At 39.5% G+C, this 19,809-nt stretch overlaps 1 protein-coding gene and 1 long non-coding RNA gene across 3 annotated transcripts; one reads left to right on the top strand and one right to left on the bottom strand.

The window, feature by feature from the left end:
- Nucleotides 1–8,335: 8,335 nt before the first annotated feature.
- On the bottom strand, nucleotides 8,336–19,571 carry POGLUT2 (protein O-glucosyltransferase 2). Of its 2 annotated transcripts, XM_067713055.1 has the most exons (10): nucleotides 19,082–19,567; nucleotides 17,645–17,850; nucleotides 15,705–15,910; nucleotides 15,452–15,529; nucleotides 14,236–14,408; nucleotides 13,879–14,116; nucleotides 12,298–12,507; nucleotides 11,507–11,596; nucleotides 10,235–10,342; nucleotides 8,336–8,576 (listed from the first exon to the last, which is right to left on the bottom strand). In XM_067713055.1, exons 1-10 carry the CDS (start codon nucleotides 19,261–19,263, stop codon nucleotides 8,559–8,561), a joined length of 1,509 nt encoding a protein of 502 aa, XP_067569156.1. In that variant the 5' UTR covers nucleotides 19,264–19,567; the 3' UTR covers nucleotides 8,336–8,558. The 2 variants fall into 2 exon arrangements, with proteins under 2 accessions (XP_067569156.1, XP_067569155.1); XM_067713054.1 differs by lacking the exon at nucleotides 8,336–8,576 and having other exon boundaries at nucleotides 9,826–10,342; nucleotides 19,082–19,571.
- Nucleotides 9,826–18,094, top strand: LOC137210983 (uncharacterized). The gene is made up of 3 exons (XR_010936834.1): nucleotides 9,826–10,778; nucleotides 13,835–14,816; nucleotides 17,993–18,094. It is a non-coding gene; the product is annotated as an uncharacterized lncRNA (long non-coding RNA).
- Nucleotides 19,572–19,809: the final 238 nt, after the last annotated feature.

Below are 19,809 nucleotides of genomic sequence, written 5' to 3'. Positions count from 1 at the left end.
CTTTATCTGCGTGCCATAAAAGCCACTCACTTTAAGAGTGCCTTTCAGTGGTTTTCGGTAAATTTATAACCATTGGCAGCTATCACCGTAATCTAAGAACATTTACATCACCCCCAAAAGAACACTGTGCTCATTGCCTTCTACCCTTAAACCCAGACTACCACTAACCTACTTTCTGTCTGTAGATTTTCCTTTTCTGGGCATTTCCTACAATATGTGGTCTTTTTATGGCTAGCTTCTTTCACTCAGAATCATGTTTTCAAGATTCATCCATACTGTAGCATGTAATAGTACTTTATTCCCTCTTATAACTCATTTCTTTTTATTGCTGAATAGTGTTCAGTTTTATGGGTAAACCACATTTTGTTTATCCATTTGCCAGTAGATGGGTATTTGGATTCTTTCCACTATTTGACTATTATGAATAACACTCAGGGAGAGAGAAAGCAGTGTGAGGACAGAAGCAGTGAGAGATTTGAAGACACTAAGCTGCTGGCTGGGAAGATGCAGGAAGGGGCCACAAGACAAGAAATGTAAGAAATGCAGCCCTAGAAGCCAGAAAAGGCATCCTGCCCTCAGCCTCAGGAGGGACCCAGCCCCATGAACACCTTGACATTATCCCAGAAACACTGATTTCAGACTCTAAAATCCAGAACTATAAGAGAATAAATTTGTGTTGTTTTAAACCACTAAATTTGTGGTATTTTGTCACAGCAGCAATAGGAGAATAATACAAAACATTATTTGCGGACACCAAAACTTCAATTTCAGATGAGTTTCACATGTCATCATCATCATTATTATTATTCTTTTGATTTTTTTCAACCATTTAAATATGTTAAAATCATTCTTAGCTTGCAGGCTGTACAAAAACACGTGGTGGGCCAGATTTAGCCAAATATTAGCACAATTAATCCATCCATGGATTAAAAGAATAATACATAATTAGATGTTTGGAGTTTTTATAATGGAGTTTTTACAATGTTTCAAAATTAGAGCACTATTAATGTAATTCATTATGAATTTAACAAAAACAAATCAAAATAAAACTCAAACATTTAAATAGATGCCTAAAAAGCATTTACTAAGATTTTAATGCTCTTCCTTTTTAATAAGTTAGTAATTGGAAATTTCGTATTTTAATAGCGGTTGTTTATGATAAATCATAACAAACATTTTGCTTAACAGTGAAAAATCAGTAGCATCTTTGGTCACCCAGTCTAAAGTAGTCACCACCACCCAGCCCACTTTCTCTCTGTAATAACTGGTCCTTAATTGTCCTGCTTATTTATTTATTTTTACAGGTTTATTTCATTCTTCTTTCAGAAGAGATAGTGACTGTTCCCTGTTGTATGCCCAGAACCTAATACAATGTCTGGCACATATTAGGTGCTTAATAAATACTTGTTGAATAAAATCCATTTGTGATGGTTACTTTTATGTGTGAACTTGTTTGGGCCAAGGGGCCCAGATATGTGGCCAGATATTACTCTGGATTTTCTGTGTGCTGTGGGATGAGATTAACACTGAAATCAGTGGACTCTGAGTCAAGCAGGTTGCCCTCCACAATGTGTCGAACGACTGAAGAGAACAAAAGACTGACGTCCCCAGTGTGAGAGAGAATTCTGCCAGCAGACAGCCTTCCGCTTCGAACTGCAACATAGGTCTTTCCTAGGATTCCAGTGTGACGGCCTTCAGACTTGAACTGCAGATTGTGGACTTGCCAGCCTTCATAATCAGGCGTGAGCCAGTCCTTAAATCTCTCTGTATACACACAACCTAATGGCTGTTTCTCTGGAGGACCCTGACGAATGCACCACTGATGTCTGAAACAAGGTAAGAATGTTTGTTATCACCACAATTATTCAACATTGTGCTAGAAGTCCCACTCAATGTGATAAGGCTGGAAAATAAGTAAAATTATAAATATGGTAAAGAAGATACACTGTCATTATTTTCAGATATGATTCTTTGAGAAAATCAAGTGAAGTTTATTAGATCTGATAAAATAGTGCAGTATGTAGTTGGGTACAGGACAGAAAAATCTACAGTTTTCTTAAACACATTAAATAACTAACTAGAAAAATATAATTTTTTTGAAAAGGCTAAGCAAAATAGAAACAATTGTAGAAACTACCCAAGAAAAAACATAATGTAAAACATTCAAGATCTTATATGAAAAAACATAAAATTTTACTTAAGAGCCACCCCCCTCTCCAAAAAAGACCTGAATAAATAGAAATATGCACCACTTTCCTGATAGGAAAACACAATAGACATTTTAGTTTCATCGACCATTCAAATTAATGAAATTTCACTTGGAATTTTTACAGTGATTTTAAAGTTCAACTGGAAGAATAGACAAAAAAATTTGAGAACAATCTTAAGAAGAACAGTAAGAAGGGATCTTTTTTTTTTTTTTTTTTTTTTTTAAGAAGGGATCTTTACTGCTATCAAAAGATCCTAAAAATTTACAGGATCATATTTTAAAATAATTTGGAAAATGTTTTTTATATTTCAAGGTGAGAAGGTCTTTCTATGTCAGATGCAAAGCCAAGAAATTATAAAGTAACAATGGACAGATCTGACCACATAAAAATTAAGAACATCTATATTTATATAGGCATTGTGAGCAAAGTTAAAGGACAAAAAAGACTGGGAGACATTTGCAGCAAACATAATAGAAAGCGTTGATGTCCACAATATATAAAGCGTTGAAAAAAGTCAGTAAGAAAAAATTTTAAAAATTGAAAATTTGACAAGGCCGAAAAGTCAAAGACAAGGAAAAAAAAGATAGTCAATTTCATAAATAATGAGGGAAATATTTTAAAAAACAATTTTTGTATTCAAATTGACAAAAATGAAAAAGATGAATAATACCTAGTGTTTCTGACTATATAGAAAAATGGGATTTTAAAACCCTAGTAATGGGAGAATAGTTTGTATAGTCCCTCTCTGTTTTGCTTTATCTATAAACATTTAAATTACCCATTGTTTCAGTAATTCACTTTGAGAAATTTATCCTATCGTACTACCAGCAGGCAGCCTTCTTTTTAGGAGAGCTGAAAATTAGAAACAATCCTTCCTACCTAGTAGAAAGGATGGAGAAGATAAATTATTGTGATCTGGGTCCTTGATGGACCTAACCTCCAAGTTTATGGATCCAAAAAATGTCTGAAAATCTACTTTTTAACAGGTGTTCTACTGAGAAGAAAGTAGGGATTGGAAGAAGTTGATTTTTTGTTATTATGAGCATGTATTACTTTTGAAATTTTATTAAAAATAAAATTTCATTTTGAAATAATTATATATTCATGGGAAGTTAAAAAAGTATCAAAACCAGGAGCTTGCTTGACATTATACAATTCACAGAGCTTATTCAGATTTCAACAACTATATATGCATTCAGGTGCACATATGTGTGTATGTGTAGCTCTATGTAGCTTTATCATATGTGTATATTTATGTAACCAACTCTCTAATGAAGATATAGGACTGATCTATAATCACAAGCAACCCTTACACCATACCTTTACAGCCACGTCCTCTCTTCATATCCAAAATATTCTTCTTAAGAAAAATGTAAGATTATGGAAAGAGAGCCATGATTTATTGCTGAGTGGAAAATTGTTACAGAAAAATGTTTTTGGGGAGGGAAAAATTTATGTACGTTTATATGAGCATATGAAGCTTTCAATTCAATTTCTTATACCCTAATTCAAATGTTCAAACTGAAAATCTGGTTCTCTAAACCAAACTTTGAAACACACTGACAGAGGAGACTTGTCAAGTTAATCATCCATCAATAGGTCACAGACTCCAAGTTCAACAACCAAAGTCAGTCCTCCTGAGTTCCTTATTGGAATCTCAACTCTGTTCATTTAAACAAAAGATTTATAAGACAAGCAGAGATATAGTATGAACACCATCCTGTCAGAACCTACTTTTCACTTATTTTTACAAGAGGCAGTGTTGACAGAGGAATTCCTGCTATGCTAATGTGTCATCTGAGGTCCAATGAACATACGGGCCATTTATGGAAGTGCCACTGTGACGGATTAAAATGGCAACCTTCTCAGGGTGAAGAAAAACAGTTTTGTACAATGAGAAACACATGTTCCAGAAACTTCTGGAGTTGGCATTTTTTGATAATGTTATAAGGCTTAATTTATCAGAGCCACAAAGTGAAGGAATTAATAATTCTTCAGCCACTGCAGCTGCCAGCATACTACTATTATACTACTATAATTCAGAGACAGCCTCTTTGCTAATTACAAATATATATATTTTAAATTAATTAATTTATTAATTTTTGGCTGCGTTGGGTCTTTGTTGCTGCACGCGGGCTTTCTGTAGTTGCGGCGAGCGGGGGCCACTCCTCCTTGCGGTGCGTGGGCTCATTGCGGTGGCTTCTCGTTGCGGAACACGGGCTCTAGACGTGCAGGCTTCAGTAGTTGCGGCACGCAGGCTTCAGTAGTTGTGGCACATGGGCTCTAGGCGTGCAGGCTTCAGTAGTTGTGGCACGCAGGCTTCAGTAGTTGTGGCTCGTGGGCTCTAGAGCACAGGCTCAGCAGTTGTGGCTCACAGGCTTAGCTGCCCCAAGGCATGTGGGATCTTCCCAGACCAGGGCTCGAACCCGTGTCTCCTGCGTTGGCAGGCGGATTCTTAACCACTGCGCCACCAGGGAAGCCCACCTATATTATGTTTTGCCTTTTGTCACTAACCCTCCTGGAATTATCTTTGGATAGAGTGTATGCTGGGTATCCAGTTGTTTTTCTTCCATATATGGATATCTGTGACATTATGATTTATAATAAGAAATATGTATTTTGTCTTCCTTTGTCCTATTTCTGGCACAGAGCTCCTAAAACCTTTGGAATTTCTGAAGTAACAGAGCAATGAAGAGGTCTTTTGTTATGTTAATGAGTTGACTTTTGGAAAGTACCAAAAGATGGGAGCTGGTTGCCAAGAGAAACAACCATGTGATTAGAGCGTTGGAACTTTTAGCATCCTCCTATCCTGCTCTGGGGAAGGGAGGGGGCTGGCCAATGATTTCATCAATCATGCCTATGTAATGAAGGCTCCATAAAAACCCAAAAGGGTGGAGTTTGAAGAATTTTCAGGTTGGTGACCTAGATGCTTCCACAAGTCATTAAGCCTGGCCCCAAACTCCATGAGGACAGAAGCTCCTTTGCTTTGGCCCTTGCTCTGTGTATCTCTTCACCTGGATGTTGATTTTTATATTTCTAATATCCTTTGTAATAAACTGGTAGTCTAGTGACTAACCTGGTTTCCTCAGTCCTGTGAGCTGCTCTAGCAAATTAACTGAACCCATGTTGTGAGCACCTCTGATTTATAGCCAGTTGGTTGGAAGCACAGGTGGCAGCCTGGACTTGTGATTGGCATCTGAAGTGAAGGACTGAGCCATTAACCTGAGGAATCTGATGCTATCTCTGGGTAGAGAGTGTCAGAATTGAGTTGAATTGTTGGACACCCAACTGGTGTTGGAAAGTAGCCTGGTGGTGTGGGGAGAACCGCCACACATTGAAATTGGAATCAGAAACATTAATATACTACACAGTCCCAGCTCCATTCACTGAAATGTGCAACCTTTTTCCAACTCTCTGTAGTTCTGGATCACAGATCAAGTTTCCAGTCTGTTCATGCATCGCTCTCAGCTATTGCTCTATTTTTTTCTATCCCTGCAGCAGTATCACATGGTCTCAAATTCTATAGCTTTATAAAGTGTCTTGCTATACGGTGGGAAAGTTCTTGCAATTCATACTTCCTCAAAAGTGTTCAATTTTTCTTGGATTTGCAGGTCCATACATTTTTTAGAAAATTTTATAAAGTTCCACGGAAAAAGGGGCAGAGTACATTTAGATTGGGAATACATTGACTCTATATTATGTTGGGGAAAGTTGACATCTTTAATATTGAGTCTGCCAATCCATGGACATGTAACATCTTTCGATTTAACTACTTTTTAAAGAGATTTCATAATTTCCTCTATAAAGATCTTGGGCATTTTTGCTAGATTTAATTCCTCAAATAATTACGTCATAGTTTTCAGAGCTACTGTAAATTTTACCTTAAACATTTTTATTTCTGTTACTAGCTGGTATATTAAAATACAAGTGAATTTTATATACTAGTTTTGTATTTAGCAAATGCCAACTTAAAAAAAAATAAATTTATTTATTTTAGGCTGCGTTGGGTCTTTGTTGCGGTGAATGGGCTTCTCATTGTTGTGGCTTCTCTTGTTGCAGAGCACGGGCTCTAGGCATGTGGACTTCAGTAGTTGTGTCATGCGGGCTCAGTAGTTGTGGCTCGCTGACTCAGTAGTTGTGGCTCGCTGGCTCTAGAGCACAGGCTCAGTAATTGTGGCGCACAGGCTTAGTTGCTCCATGGCATGTGGGATCTTCCCGGACCAGGGATCGAACCTGTGTCCCCTGCATTGGCAGGCGGATTCTCAACCACTGCACCACCAGGGAAGCCCAACAAATGCCAACTTTTCTTGTTAATTCCAACAACTTATCTGTAGATTCATTTGGATTTTCTGTGTACCATAGCCTATCACCTGTTTTTCTTCTTTTTAATATTTATTTATTTATTTGTTTGCGCCGGGTCTTAGTTGTGGCAGGCGGGCTCCTTAGTTGTGGCATGCATGTGGAATCTAGTTCCCTGACCAGGGATTGAACCCAAACCCAGGCCCCCTGCATTGGGAGCATAGCGTCTTAACCACTGCACCACCAGGGAGGTCCCGTATCATCTGCTTTTAATGATAATTTTATTGTTTTTCAATCCTCAACTTTCTACTTCTTTTCTAGATTTACTGTGCTAGCTCAGACTTCCAGCATTAGGTGGAATGGAGTGTGTGATGATGGGAATCCTTGTTGTTCTTAGTTTCAAAAGGAATGTTTTTAGAAGATGTAGTGGGTAAATAGTGGCTCCCCCAAACATTTGTCCAAGTCCTAACCTGACTACTTTGAAATGTGACCTTACTTAGAAACAGGGTCTTTGCATATGTAATTGAAACTCCCAAACTGAAATCATCTTGGACTTAAGAGTGGGCCCTAAATCCAATGACGAGTGTCTTTATAAGAGACAGAAAAGGAGAAGATATGGAGACAGAGGGAAAGACCATGTGATGACACAGGCAAAGATTGGAGGGATGTGTCCATAAGCCAGGGAACACCAAGAATCGCCAGCAGACTAGACTTTACAAGGAAATGCACAGATGGGCCAAGAAGGTTCAGGATTCTTTTTCAGTAGTTACATGAGTGTGTTCTTATAATTATTTTTAAGCTGGAGGTTTATGTTTTATATACTTTTGTATATGTGAAACATTCCACGATTTAAAAAATTTATAACACATTATTTAACTGGAAGATGGGTAGAAGGGAAACAATTAGGAAAGGAATTTGTGGGCCATATGCTACTGTTCAATGTTAGGATTTCAAGTTCCTTTTTAATTCTCTTAATCACATTTCAGGGTAATTTTCGTTCAGTCATTCATTTCGTTTCATTTATCCATTCAATACATATTGCATCTTTCTAGTTTCAGGCACACTATGAAACAGAAGAAGAGCACGGTTTCTGTTATCAAGTTGCTTAACATCTGGTCAGGGAGAGAGACTACAAGTTAGATCATGACCCCATAGCAGGGAAGAGATAACAATACAAGTACACAGATGGAGAGATTCAGGGGAGTGATTCCTGCAATGAGCATTGAAGGATATCTAAGCCAGAGGAAGAAGAGGGTCATGGCATTCCAGACCAAGGGGAAGCACGTACAAGGAAGGTAAGGAACAAGGCACAGAAGGAACAGGGATTGATTTTGCTGGACTACAGGGTACATATTAGGAAGCTGTGAGAGATTTGATTAAAGATGCAGGCAGAAGCCAGATTAAGAAAAGCCTTGGAAGATGTATTAGTTAGAATTAGGTTTGGCTGTGAGGGACTGATTATCCAAAATGATAGTGTAAATAAGAGGTTTAGGGACTTCCCTGGTGGTCCGCCTTCCAATGCAGGGGATGTGGGTTTAATCCTTGGTCGGGGAGCTAGGATCCCACATACCTCGCAGCCAGAAAACCAAAACATAAAAGAACAGAAGCAATATTGTAACAAATTCAATAAAGACTTTAAAAATGGTCCACATCAAAAAAATCTTTAAGAAAAAAAAAAGACAGAGGTTTATTGCTTTCTTATATAAACCCTGTGTGTGGGTAGGTGGTGGCTTCTGTGATACTTCACTCTGAGTCCAGGACCCAGACACCCTCTCTTTTTAAGGCTCCATGGTCCAAACACAACTAACAATTAGCACAACACAGCCTTTTAAAATAAAAGTGCTTTTATTATAAAATTCTAAAAATGTGCTTTAAAGGTCAGTCATGGGAATACTGCAATAATAAGAAGAAACATATCTTCAAAATCCAGGCAATCACAGAGCAGATTTTATATTGTCCATGGAATTAATATTTAAAAGACATTCTTCTTCTTTTCAGTTAAGAAGAGTCTTCAGAGCACCATTATTTGAAGGAAAGGTATTTTGCGTATCAGAGTTCATCTTTGGTCTGCAATTAAGAAACAAAATATTTAGAGCCATCAGGAAGTCTTCTACGAGTCAAGAAAGCTTATGTTAGTCTATTAATTATTTTCCCCTAAAGATGAAAGAAGGGGGAAAAAAAAAGCCAAGTTATTGCTAGAGGCTTTTAGGACTATTATTTGGAATCACCCAAGGGTAAAGTCACATTGGTGGGGAACCTGAACATCTAAGCGTCTGTATTATGGTAAAAGGCTTGTGTTATGAATGGTATCAGTGAACGGCTAGAGTAGACAATGGGCAAAAAATAAACAAAGCTATCATTCTAGTCCCTAACTGCTATGAATCTGGGGAATCATTTGGCACCCCTCAAAGTCACTTAGAGATAAAAATTTAAAAAGAGGAGTGGAGAAAGGGAGCTGCCCACTTTCATTTGGAGCCAACAGAAGCGTTCTGATATCAAATCACTAACTCCATGTGGGAGCACGTTTCGAGTCTGGAAATTTCTGTTTTGTCACTGGCTTTCACTGATTTTATGGCCTTGCAGCACTGAGAGGAATTAATGCTGATGATGCACCACCTCTGAGAGCCAGTTGGTGGCAAATCAGTTCCCCCCCCCCAAAAAAAACAGACAACCAAAACTGATTTGTAGCATGTACTGTTGTCATGGTGTAAATACTTCCACCACGTGGATTCCAAGCTACCAAAACTGAACCACTGTGAAAAATCCCTAAATATTTAACAGTCTGTGAACTTGGATGAGGTGTGGCTCCATCACGCCATTGGGGCTGGTAGTCTTCTTATTCCTTTTAAAACCGATTGAGAGGCAGACGTAATAATTGCCAAATCTGCGCTCTCAACTTTGGTTCCAATGCCACGGTTCTGAGTTTGTCCGTTCAGAGACATGATGCTGTTGCTTAAAATAATGTCAAGCCAGCATATTTTATATATACATATAATACATATAATAACTTTATACAGTATATATTCCTTCAAATGAAAAATACCTATAATCACCGCTCCCCCCCCAAGCCATCACACTGTCTTTACGCACAATTATGCACACAATTTGAAGGTGATACACTGGTTTTTGGTTCTTGCTTTGCTATAATCCAGATAGATGATTCTGAGCTAAACTCTTCTTTGGGCTCGGTTTTGTTAACTATAAAATGAAGGCATTTACTGATCTCTCAGGTCTTCTTCAGCCTGCCAAGTCCATATGTGCATCTGCCTTTTATAAACAAAATCAGTATGTAGTGGTATCAACCGAGATTGCTTTTAAATGAATACTCTGTTAACGTGAATAATGATGGTTATATATTTTTCCATCTCTAAACTGGGATGACGAACTCTGCAGAAACGATCTCACAAGGAGATGAAGCTCTTAGATGATAGGTGTGAAAACACTTTTCGAACTGTAAACATCTCTTCAAATGCCACGTGATCTGAATTCTCACAGTAAAAATGGCTTCCCTCCACTTTGCTGAGAGCTCTCTTCACTGCATCTTAGCGCTTGTCTTTTGCCTTTTGGGGATCTATTTTATCTGCCTCTGCTAGAATGAATTGCTTGGAGGCTCCAGGAGGAATTCAGGTAGCTGTTGCCTGACTGAACGAGGAAAGGAATGAATGAAGAGTTGGATCACTGTTAGTTCTTACTCTGACACTGGCTAGAAGGTGAATTCTGGTTACCTTCTTTGTATGGCACGTGCAAGGAAAGAGGTCATCCTCGGTCTGTGGTTCTACCCTCCTCATGCCCTCCCGGATTTGGGGCTCACCCACTTGTAAACTGGCATATTCCTGTATAGGAAACAATACAAAAACATGTCTTATATATCACTTAACATCCACTTACCAAATTAGATATGCCAGAGTCTGCTAGAACACAGTCCACTTAACTCACGTGTCAAGTTGTGATATGCAAGGTCCTCCATATTCCCCTTAAAAGCCCAACAACAGAGCTTCTGAGAGGCGGCTGACCTTTGGGCACTGGCTGCCTATTTCTAAGGGACCACTCCTTAGTCTACGCTTCACTGATATGACTTGTACGGTATTTTTTTTTGACCTCTGCCACGTAGCAAAAATAATTGTGCTTCCCATCTTCCCTAGACTGAGAATCTGAGGACAGACTATTTCTGCCTGACCCACCATGGCTGGTACAGCCTCAGTCGCATCTTCATTCATCATGTGCTTGCTCTGGGCTAAGCTCTGGCCGAGGTGCTTAGGCTCGAAAAATGTGAGTTGAATGAATGTGGCTCTTTAGGAATTCAAATAGTACGTCCCCCCAGCTCCTTCTTCAGTTTACATACTTCACCATCCCCTAGGAAAGGTTATAAAGGGGGAAGGGACCAGGAATGACCAACTTTGTTCTGCAGCAGAGCCTAAGACACGGGGCTCAATATCTGCAATTCTGCAATTCTGAATTTAAAAAATCTTAACTTAGATCTAGTACTATTATTAGCCAATTACTTGTTTACTACTGCATTTTTTTTAAAAAAAGAACTTTTCAAATTGTCAGATATGCTCTAATTACAATGCCTAAATGGGTAGGTCCATAAAAACAATTTCCAAGAAAAGTCATGGCCCATATGGGGTCAGCACAACAGGTCCAAACATACCTTGCATTGTATAGAAAAGGAAATGGTAAGGCAGCAGCAATATTGTACAGAGAGGAAATGTGAATCCACGCACAGTAACTCTGTAGGATCAGAAGCCAATTTTCTAACCACATACCGCATGGTTCTAACATTAATACTTTTCTTTTAAGGTGGTAGCATTCTCCATTAGCTAATCTTTGGCTTTCTACTATTTTCATTATTATTTAATATTTATCCCTGATTTTTGCCTACAACAGAGGTATACATATATCTCCTTAATGAATATACTATTAGAAATTAAGTGAAATATTACTTGCTACTAACATGACCAATTACAAGTATGTCTATTTTCTTAGAAAATACTGACCTGGAAAAGTTTAAAATAATAACAGAATATGTCATCACCCATGAGATTATTTCTTGCAAATTCTTGTCCTGTTTTTGCTATCTTCTTTGCCTGTGGGAACAAGAATAATATGCTTTAATGAAACATATTTTTCCCCATACAGACATATGCTAACTGATCTTCAGAGGACATTTTAGTGGGACAATAGTGAAAAAAATATCTTTGGGGTCTTGTGAGGTAAAGGGAACATTTAACAGAGTATGTTTGTTCAAATCAAAGGGACGATTTTAAGACTCAAAAGTTTGAGAAGTCATATTGGGCCTTCTAGAATTGGCCTCTCTTGGAGAGAAAAGGCATACAATAATTGAACTAACAATGACTTTGCAAAGTAAATGTAAGATGAAGCTTAATGCACTGCCTTAACAATTTTCGGCAGACAATTAGTTTGATGCTTCTTTCATGCAATCCCTCATTTTAATCCATAGCACAGTTAGTTTTTCCTCCTGCCAGGTTGGCCATCTTCATTTTCATATTGCTAGGTGAGGTGAGGCAGTGCTTGGGGCTCAAATCAAACTGACTAAAGGAGAGAGCATAATCAAGGCCAAGGTTTAGCTTTTTGTGTCATGTGCAGAGTGGACAGCTAATCCAAGCCACTATGCCTGTGTTTACCCTGAAGGGATCTGTGCTATCCGCGGGGAGGTGGCGTCCCATTTACAGGTAAGGGTCTACATCTAAGCATCCCGAATGCTTTCCAGGCACAAGACATTGAAAATGAACCCATGATAATTGGGGTACAAAGAGACTGACCTTACCTCTTCATCGTGATCTTTTGCCCATTTAAGTTTTTCTAGGAGATCGCTCAGGTTGCTTTTAACTGGAATGTAGTGTTTCCAGGGCTGCAGTTCATTATAAAAGTGTTCATAGTAGATGGAGTCCTGCTTCAGCACCACACTGTCACCTACTAGCAGATACGGTAGGCGATAAGCTGCAACGGTGCCATCGACGTTTATCTGATACTTATGCTGAAAAGAGCAGTAAAGTAGAAGAACCTCCATTAAATTTCCTTTTTCCCACTCTTCTTTATTCTCCTTCTCTTTCCACACATCAAACCTCAGATACAAACTGGCCAGATTTTGCCCATGGCCTCCACCACTTAGTAAGCGCTATTATATACAACACGCTGACCTAGAGCTAAGGGCACATTTTGATGTTCCCCCAGGTTTCAAAAAGGGTCCACAAGGCTAATGGTGGGGCAGCCAATGAAATTATAAAACTGTTGTCCTAAGGCTACAACGTAAGGGAAGATAGATTCATCGTGACGCTGTAGTCCATTTACTACCTTCTTGATGGCACGTGAGCGCCTCACGATGGCACATTCTGTGCCGTGTTACCTTTTAACATCAGGTGGCCACATGCAAGTGTTAATGAAATTAACAAGCTCTGGGGCAAGAACACCTATGAGTCAAAATATTTATAGCACTGTGGTAGTCAACAGTCTTTAGCTGTAGCAAATTCAACAGGTAGAAAGAAAGCGAAGGTCTGACAAAACACCCTCTGAGGAGGGATGGCTGGTATCAGATTTGATTTGGTATGAAATCTCCCGTTTCTTTCCAAAATTTCTGTGATATGCATGTGGAAGAAACACAGACAATTCAACTTATGGCCTTCTTTAGGTCTTCCTCGTACCAGGTAACCCATCAAAAGAAAATCAGGCCATTTACAGCACAGACAGCTAATCACTGGCCTTCCCACCTGCAGGAGATAGCTGACTACTTTTTGGCCCACTTTTCCCTGTTCACCCCATGGGGCTTCAAAACCCCTCAGTGGTCTAGAGATCAGGGCAGCATCCCACTGCTTGAAAAAGGGGACTTGTCAGAGAAAGGATCCATACTGGGGAAACAGGAACAATCCACATTCTAGACACAGAAAGTGTGTAGCATCCCCAGAGTTCCTGGGCAGAACGTTTGGATGGATTCCAAGTCATTTCCCTACCAGAAGGCCTGATAAGAGACACCTGGTTTATATATCTTCTTTAGTCTATTATGATGCTATGGCCCTGGGGAGAAATATTTGTAAAATTACTTACACATATTTATTAATAAAAAAGGATTTGGAGCTGAAATATGCTTTTCTTGAGGGTCAGTTGGGGGAAAAATTATAGCTCTACCCAGGTCCCAAGCTCCTGTGGTGCATATTTAATATCAGGTCTAGGTACTGAGTACAACCCAGGTTGCCCCCCTAGGAACTGGTTAGTCCCCGGGGCTCCATTCCTCACTGTTCCTAAAATGTTGTGCTCACCTCTCTCACCCCTGTAATTTACAGCCCTTGATTTCCCGCCCCCAAATGCAGGTATTTGGAAAAACACAAAGGATTGGCCACGGATGATGTCATACCTTGAAGAAATCAAAAAATGAAATGTGTTTCACGATGGGACCATACAGACTTTCATCGTGTTTAAAGAAGAAAAAGTTGGTGAAAGCAGCGTCTATGAGTTCCGGGTGTTTTCTGCTGAGTTTAACCAACTCAAGTCTCTCTTTTCGGCTGTCTCGCCCTCTCCAGACAGCTGTGGAGTTTTTGCTTTCCCAGGGAGGACCTGTGTTGGCTTGCACAGACATCATATCCAGACTGACTCTGGAAAACAGAGTGCAACAGATTTTTCTCCCAAACCATCACATTGCAAGGGTTGTTGGGAAAGAACTCACCAAGGAAAGAAAACCAAGGCTCTGGGTCGTCTGGGACCCGTCTCTCACCGGCCCATGGTTTCGAGGACAGAGTCAGTCAAGTCGTAGGTAGGCATCACGATATCCTTGGAATCTGTGGAGCCACACCAGGAAAAGATCGGATGGATGTTTGAATCGGATTTCTTTTTTTCCAAAGGCCAGTCTCCCAAATTAACAAAAAACTCTACATCGGGCATCTTCACCTAGGAAAAGAAACCCAAGATGGTTAAAATGATGGTATAGTTTTTCATATCAGCCATTTCACTATCATTGTCAAAACTCCACTAAAACCCTGCTAAAGCACACTACACCCAGGGACAGGATTCAGCATATGGCAATTCTCCTTTAGGCTCAAAGGAGGTTTAGTACCAAAATAATTTTACTGTAAAGTATCTTCTTTTCTTAAAAATATTTACTTATTTATTTATTATTTTGACTGCACTGGGTCTTAGTTGCGGCATGCAGGATCTTCATTGCGGCACGTGGGATCGTCATTGCGGCATGCAGGATCTTTTAGTTGTGGCATACATGCGGAATCTAGTTCCCCAACCAGGGATCGAACCCAGGCCGCCTGCACTGGGAGCGCGGAGTCTTACACACTGGACCACCAGGTAAGTCCCAGGTATTTTCATCTATAATATACTGTTTGGGGTTGAGTGTGTCCCCCCAAAAGATATGCTGAAGTCCTAAACCCCAGTATCTCAGAATGACCTTATTTGGAAATAGGGCTGATGCAGCTGTATTTAGTTAAGATGAGATCCTACTGGACTAGGGTGGACCCTTAATCCAGTATGACTGGTGTTCTCGTGAGAAGAGATGAAGATGTCAAAACACACAAGGATAACACCATGTGACAACAGAGCGGAGTGATGCAGCTGCAAACCAGGAACACCAAGGATTGCCGGGCACCCCCAGAAACTAGGAAGAGCCAAGAAAGGATCCCCCCTATAGGGTTTAGAGGAAGCACTGCCCTGCTGACACCTTGATTTCAGACTTCTAGCCTCCAGAATGGTGAGAGAACAAATTGTTGTTGTTTTTAGCCACCCAGTTTATAGTACTTTGTTACAGCATCCCTAGGAGACTAATACAGGTATACTACCTGACATAAAACTTCAGAACAGTATATAGCACTTAAGGGTCCAGAATAGAACAACCCTGGTATTGTTATTATTTTTATTTTGAAAAATTATAGTGTAAAGCCTGGGCTCAAATTGTCTATTATACATCTGAGAAAAGAAATACTTACTTTTCTAGTCAAAGAAAGTAGTATGGCATCCATGAAAATTCTAAAACCTACATGTTCACCATGAGTCTTGATATAAACCTGGAAGAGAATTGAATGTTTACTGTTTGTCTAAAAGTAACCACTGACTTCACTGAGATCAATCTTATCACAATGATCTGCAGAATGATTTTTAATAAAACTATGTAGCTAGTTGTAGCCAAATGGTCAAAATAAAAAATCACTAAGGCAAGAAACTCTCAGTCATGAATTGTACCTTGTTATCCTTCAAGGTATAATGACACAAGCTCTGTCTTTGTCCAAATCTTTTCGGGATTTCTGTTGCAATCTTTTCTGGATCAATGGTAGGGAAATGTGCCAGATCTCTCTGAATTTGAGTAATGGTTTCTGGGCAGTTCATCTCCCATAGCCAGGCTGCACTGTCTTCCAAAGGACAGTCACAATTCTCATGGTAAACTGGCCCTAATTACACACAAGGAACAAAGTATACAGTAATAATTTCACTCAGCATTTGAAACATGTAACAAATATTCGTAATATGACTTTACAAGTTTTGCCTATTTAGATGGGGAGGGCAATTTGATGGAAAACATATTTTAAAAAGAAAAACATTTTTATTACCCTGCTGTATCTCAAGTTAAGTCTGTTCTGACTGCTCTTCACAGATAGGTGTTATGATATTTTCACAGTCAGGCCCACTTGGCACGAGTTCAAAAGAAAGCCAACGGTGTTACTTTTTGCGCTAAGTGGCTACCATAGTCCATTACTCTTTTTTTTTTTTGGTGGTGGTGTGGCCTGTAGGATCTTAGTTCCCTGACCAGGGATCGAACCCATGCCTCCTGCAGAGTCTTAACCATTGGACCACCAGGGAAGTTCCCATAGTCCATTACTCTTTTTTTTTTTAAATTAATTTTTATTGGAGTATCATTGCTTTACAATGTTGTGTTAGCTTCTGCTGTATGGCAAAGCATTACTCTTTATGTTTTGTGTACTTAAGAATAACCAAACATTGGTAAAAGGATATCAGAGGAATATACCTGTTTTAATGAAAGACAAAATGATAGAAATTTATATTTCAGTGGTCTGTTATACAAACTAGTTCTTAAAGGGTCTAAGGTACTTTTCTCAATGGATAAATCATCGTAAGTAACAATACAAATGGGCATTCCCTGGCGGTTCAGTGGTTAGGACTCCACGCTTCCACTGCCGGGGCCTGGGTTCGATCCTTGGTGGGGGAACTAAGATACTGCAAGCCTTGAGGCGAGACAAAAACAGAAAAGCAAACACAAAAAACCAATACAAATAAATAAAACACCCATACTATGTTTGGTATAATATATTTTTTTAAAGAAAATATAAAGAAGCAAAGTAATCCTCAAAACACCCATTTCATTAATATTATAATGAATTAATTACATGTTTATAGAAATAATACTAACCTAATATAGAATCTGAATTGAGATTTTACTGTCATTTATTTCTATGAGTCTCAGATTGTCACCTGACCCAGGCAGTAGTAGACAATGGGACATCTTTTTAAGGTTAGCAGGTTATATGGTACTGTGTGGTCCTGGTGGAGTGTGGGGAAGAAATGGAGGCACTTTCTAGAAAAATGTTTGCCTTTCGTGGAGCAGGGAGACAAGGAAGATTCGTGTGTCTGTATACACCCTGCTTCTCTAATATTTTAGGGTACTGTCTCTGCTGAGAGGGAATGATATGGCTCTAGGTAAGAAAGTTGTACTCTTATCCTGTATAAGAAAACAGAATTTCTCTGGAAAATAGCACTGAAACAAAACAAAAACCCACAGTCAATTTCCCCGCTCTCCCATCAAGTCCTCTTTCTTCCTGAAGTGACCGACCAAATTTCAGTAACACTCATCAGTACTTAAGTCATATATCTCTAATTAAGAAAGCGCCATCGATGACCGCATATATAGCTTGATTGTTCTTGCTAATGTTGTGCCTTTAGGGAGCAAATTCTCTATTAATATGTTCTTTCCTCTTTAGCAAATTGTAATTTCCATTTGAATCGTGCATTTCTCTCTTTTACCAGGACTCTCAATTTAGCTTTCAAGTAGGAAATGTCTATTTTTTTCTTTTAGTGAAAAAAATACCACGCTAACTTGTTTTTGTTGATCAAATGACATGTATTATTGTGTTCAAATACTGCTGTGTTAAAATTATGTTCCAAATTACCTGTTAAAATATATGGAGACTTGGCCACATGTTGACCTTGGAATTTGACTTCTATCTTCAGATTTGTATAGCTCGCATACATTCTGTATCTTACTATGAAGGACCCATCCTTTCGGTCTAAAATCTGGACGCCCACTCTAGTGAATTGCTCATCTGGGGCTGAGATTTTAATCTGGAACACCTTTTCACCCGGAGAAGATGTGAATCTGTGATGGGAAGAACAATGAGATATAAAGATTATTTTAAGAAACAACCGTGCAAAGATTATGTTCTCTAGTCTGTGAACCTTCCTATTCTCCTCCACTTCTCCCCCAACATATGTTTGTTTCTTTTTCCTTATGCTTTTAGTACCAGAATGAATAGGATGCATCAGAGAGGAAAAAAAGAAGAGGATTACAATGGCCAAGATAACATAAAACAGTTTTATTAGAAAATTGCAAGGAGATATGTTGACAACTAATTTATGTAAACATAGAACATACTTATGCATTTCATATATAAAAATAGTCTTATCAACCTACTATTTATTTCATGCCCATCTGGAAATTTGTGATGAAACGGTGCCTCTAAAGATAATGATTTTCTGAAAAATCTCTCTCAAAGATTTTTTTTTAAAGAATCAGTATTATAAATCATGCTCAGCCACGGGCAAAAGCTAGTAGGTAGTATATCACCCAAGTGACATTGTACAGAAGTTTTTTTTGGAGTGAGTGCTCTGACTGTTACGATTAAGATGGTATTTAGTTTCCCCAATCGTACTATTTATAGACAAGTGACAAAATTTATAACTCTCCTTTCCTTTGGGAAACTTCTTAGTCCCAAGATTTTCTGCCTACAAAATACACACAGTCAGCAACCACCAATTAAAAAAAAAGACAATCATTTCAGAAGTAAGTGAATTCTACAAATAAATTTCAAGTATACTTTTAACCGTTGAATTCAGTGGAACGAAATAAAGTTGTAACAAACATAGAAGATTCATATTTTGATACGTTCCCCCTCAACTCTAAAGTTTCAAATAGTGCTTTATTTTTCTTTTGAGTTTCAAAACCTGCTTACCTGCAGAGGTCCACCTGAAAACAGAGAAAGATGCAACCAAGCAGTTTCTAACAACTGGGTTTAAATTCCTTATAACAGTTTATGCAAAAATAATTAGAAAGAGTACTTTCAGCAAAGTACAGGAGTTTGTTCCCCAGTCATGGGGAAATCCCTATCAAAATAGCCAGGAGAAGAGCTAATTCGAAATTATTTGTAAAGCTACAGAGAAAAATTGATTGGATGGGGGGAACAGTTACAACCAGATGTGAATAGCACCCAAATGTCCTGGATTTTAAACTGCTGTGCAGAAACAAGTTCTTGGGCGAACAAAACTTAAGGGGAAAACCAGTAAGTTTTAACTGTATTCCAAAATAGTCAGGGAGCCATTGCTCGACTTACTTATTTCCTGATGTGTCCACCGCCTGGATGTAGAAATAGCGCGCGGGAAGGACCACAGCTGCTTTGAGCCCGGGTCCCCATATTTCGCTCTTCTCCGGGCTCAGTCGCCTCTCTCCGCCGGTCTCGGCCAGTGCTGGAACTGTCCCCAGAAAGAAGCAGTAAAGCAGCAAAGTGCTAAACATTTACAAGATGGACTCAAAATGATCCACAGATAAATGAAGTGGAAGAGGTGGACGGAACCAGCCGCGGCTCCAGCAGGGGCACGTCGGCCGATCGCAGCAGCAGACGCGGCTCCAAGTGGGGTCCTTTGCTGTGCTGGGCAGGCGCGTGGTCTCCCCGGAAAGGTCACAACCGGGGCGCTGGCTTGTCCAGCTGAAAGGTGCCAGTAGTTCTGCTGAAATGCGCAAGGACCACGCCGCTCCTCTTCCTCGGGATAATGACAAACTTGCGTTGCTTCTGTAACTGGAGCATCATTGAGGGCGAACGCGTCTCAGGTTCCAGCCCAAGGTGCACCGCGAGGGGATTGGCCCGCGCGTCCGCCCGGACTGAGTAAGGCCTCCTCCAAGTGGATGGCGCAGTGGACACGCGTCCCGGCGCCAAGGCTTCCTGGGACGTGTAGTTCGCGACAGGACTAGCGGAAATCCCGCCAGGTTTTACCATCTCTCACTTATTTACTTTGCCGTCACCGCTTTCAGCGGACAAATAAATAGTAGCTGCCCAGTAGAGGG

Source organism: Pseudorca crassidens, chromosome 18 (assembly GCF_039906515.1).
Source record: "Pseudorca crassidens isolate mPseCra1 chromosome 18, mPseCra1.hap1, whole genome shotgun sequence".
In the NCBI taxonomy this organism is placed as follows: Eukaryota; Metazoa; Chordata; class Mammalia; order Artiodactyla; family Delphinidae; genus Pseudorca; species Pseudorca crassidens.
The sequence above is the reverse complement of the archived record's forward strand: the minus strand, read 5'-3'. Positions and strand labels throughout refer to the sequence as shown.

Excerpts from the sequence above, each read along its gene's own strand:
- POGLUT2 (XM_067713054.1), bottom strand. The coding sequence starts at position 19,263 with ATGTTTAGCACTTTGCTGCTTTACTGCTTCTTTCTGGGGACAGTTCCA. Across the intron at positions 17,851-19,081 it reads GTGGACACATCAGGAAATAA|ATTCACATCTTCTCCGGGTG; the intron begins GTAAGTCGAGCA and ends TTCCCATCACAG. Across the intron at positions 10,343-11,506 it reads ATTATTTTAAACTTTTCCAG|GAATATGCCAGTTTACAAGT; the intron begins GTCAGTATTTTC and ends TTTCCTATACAG.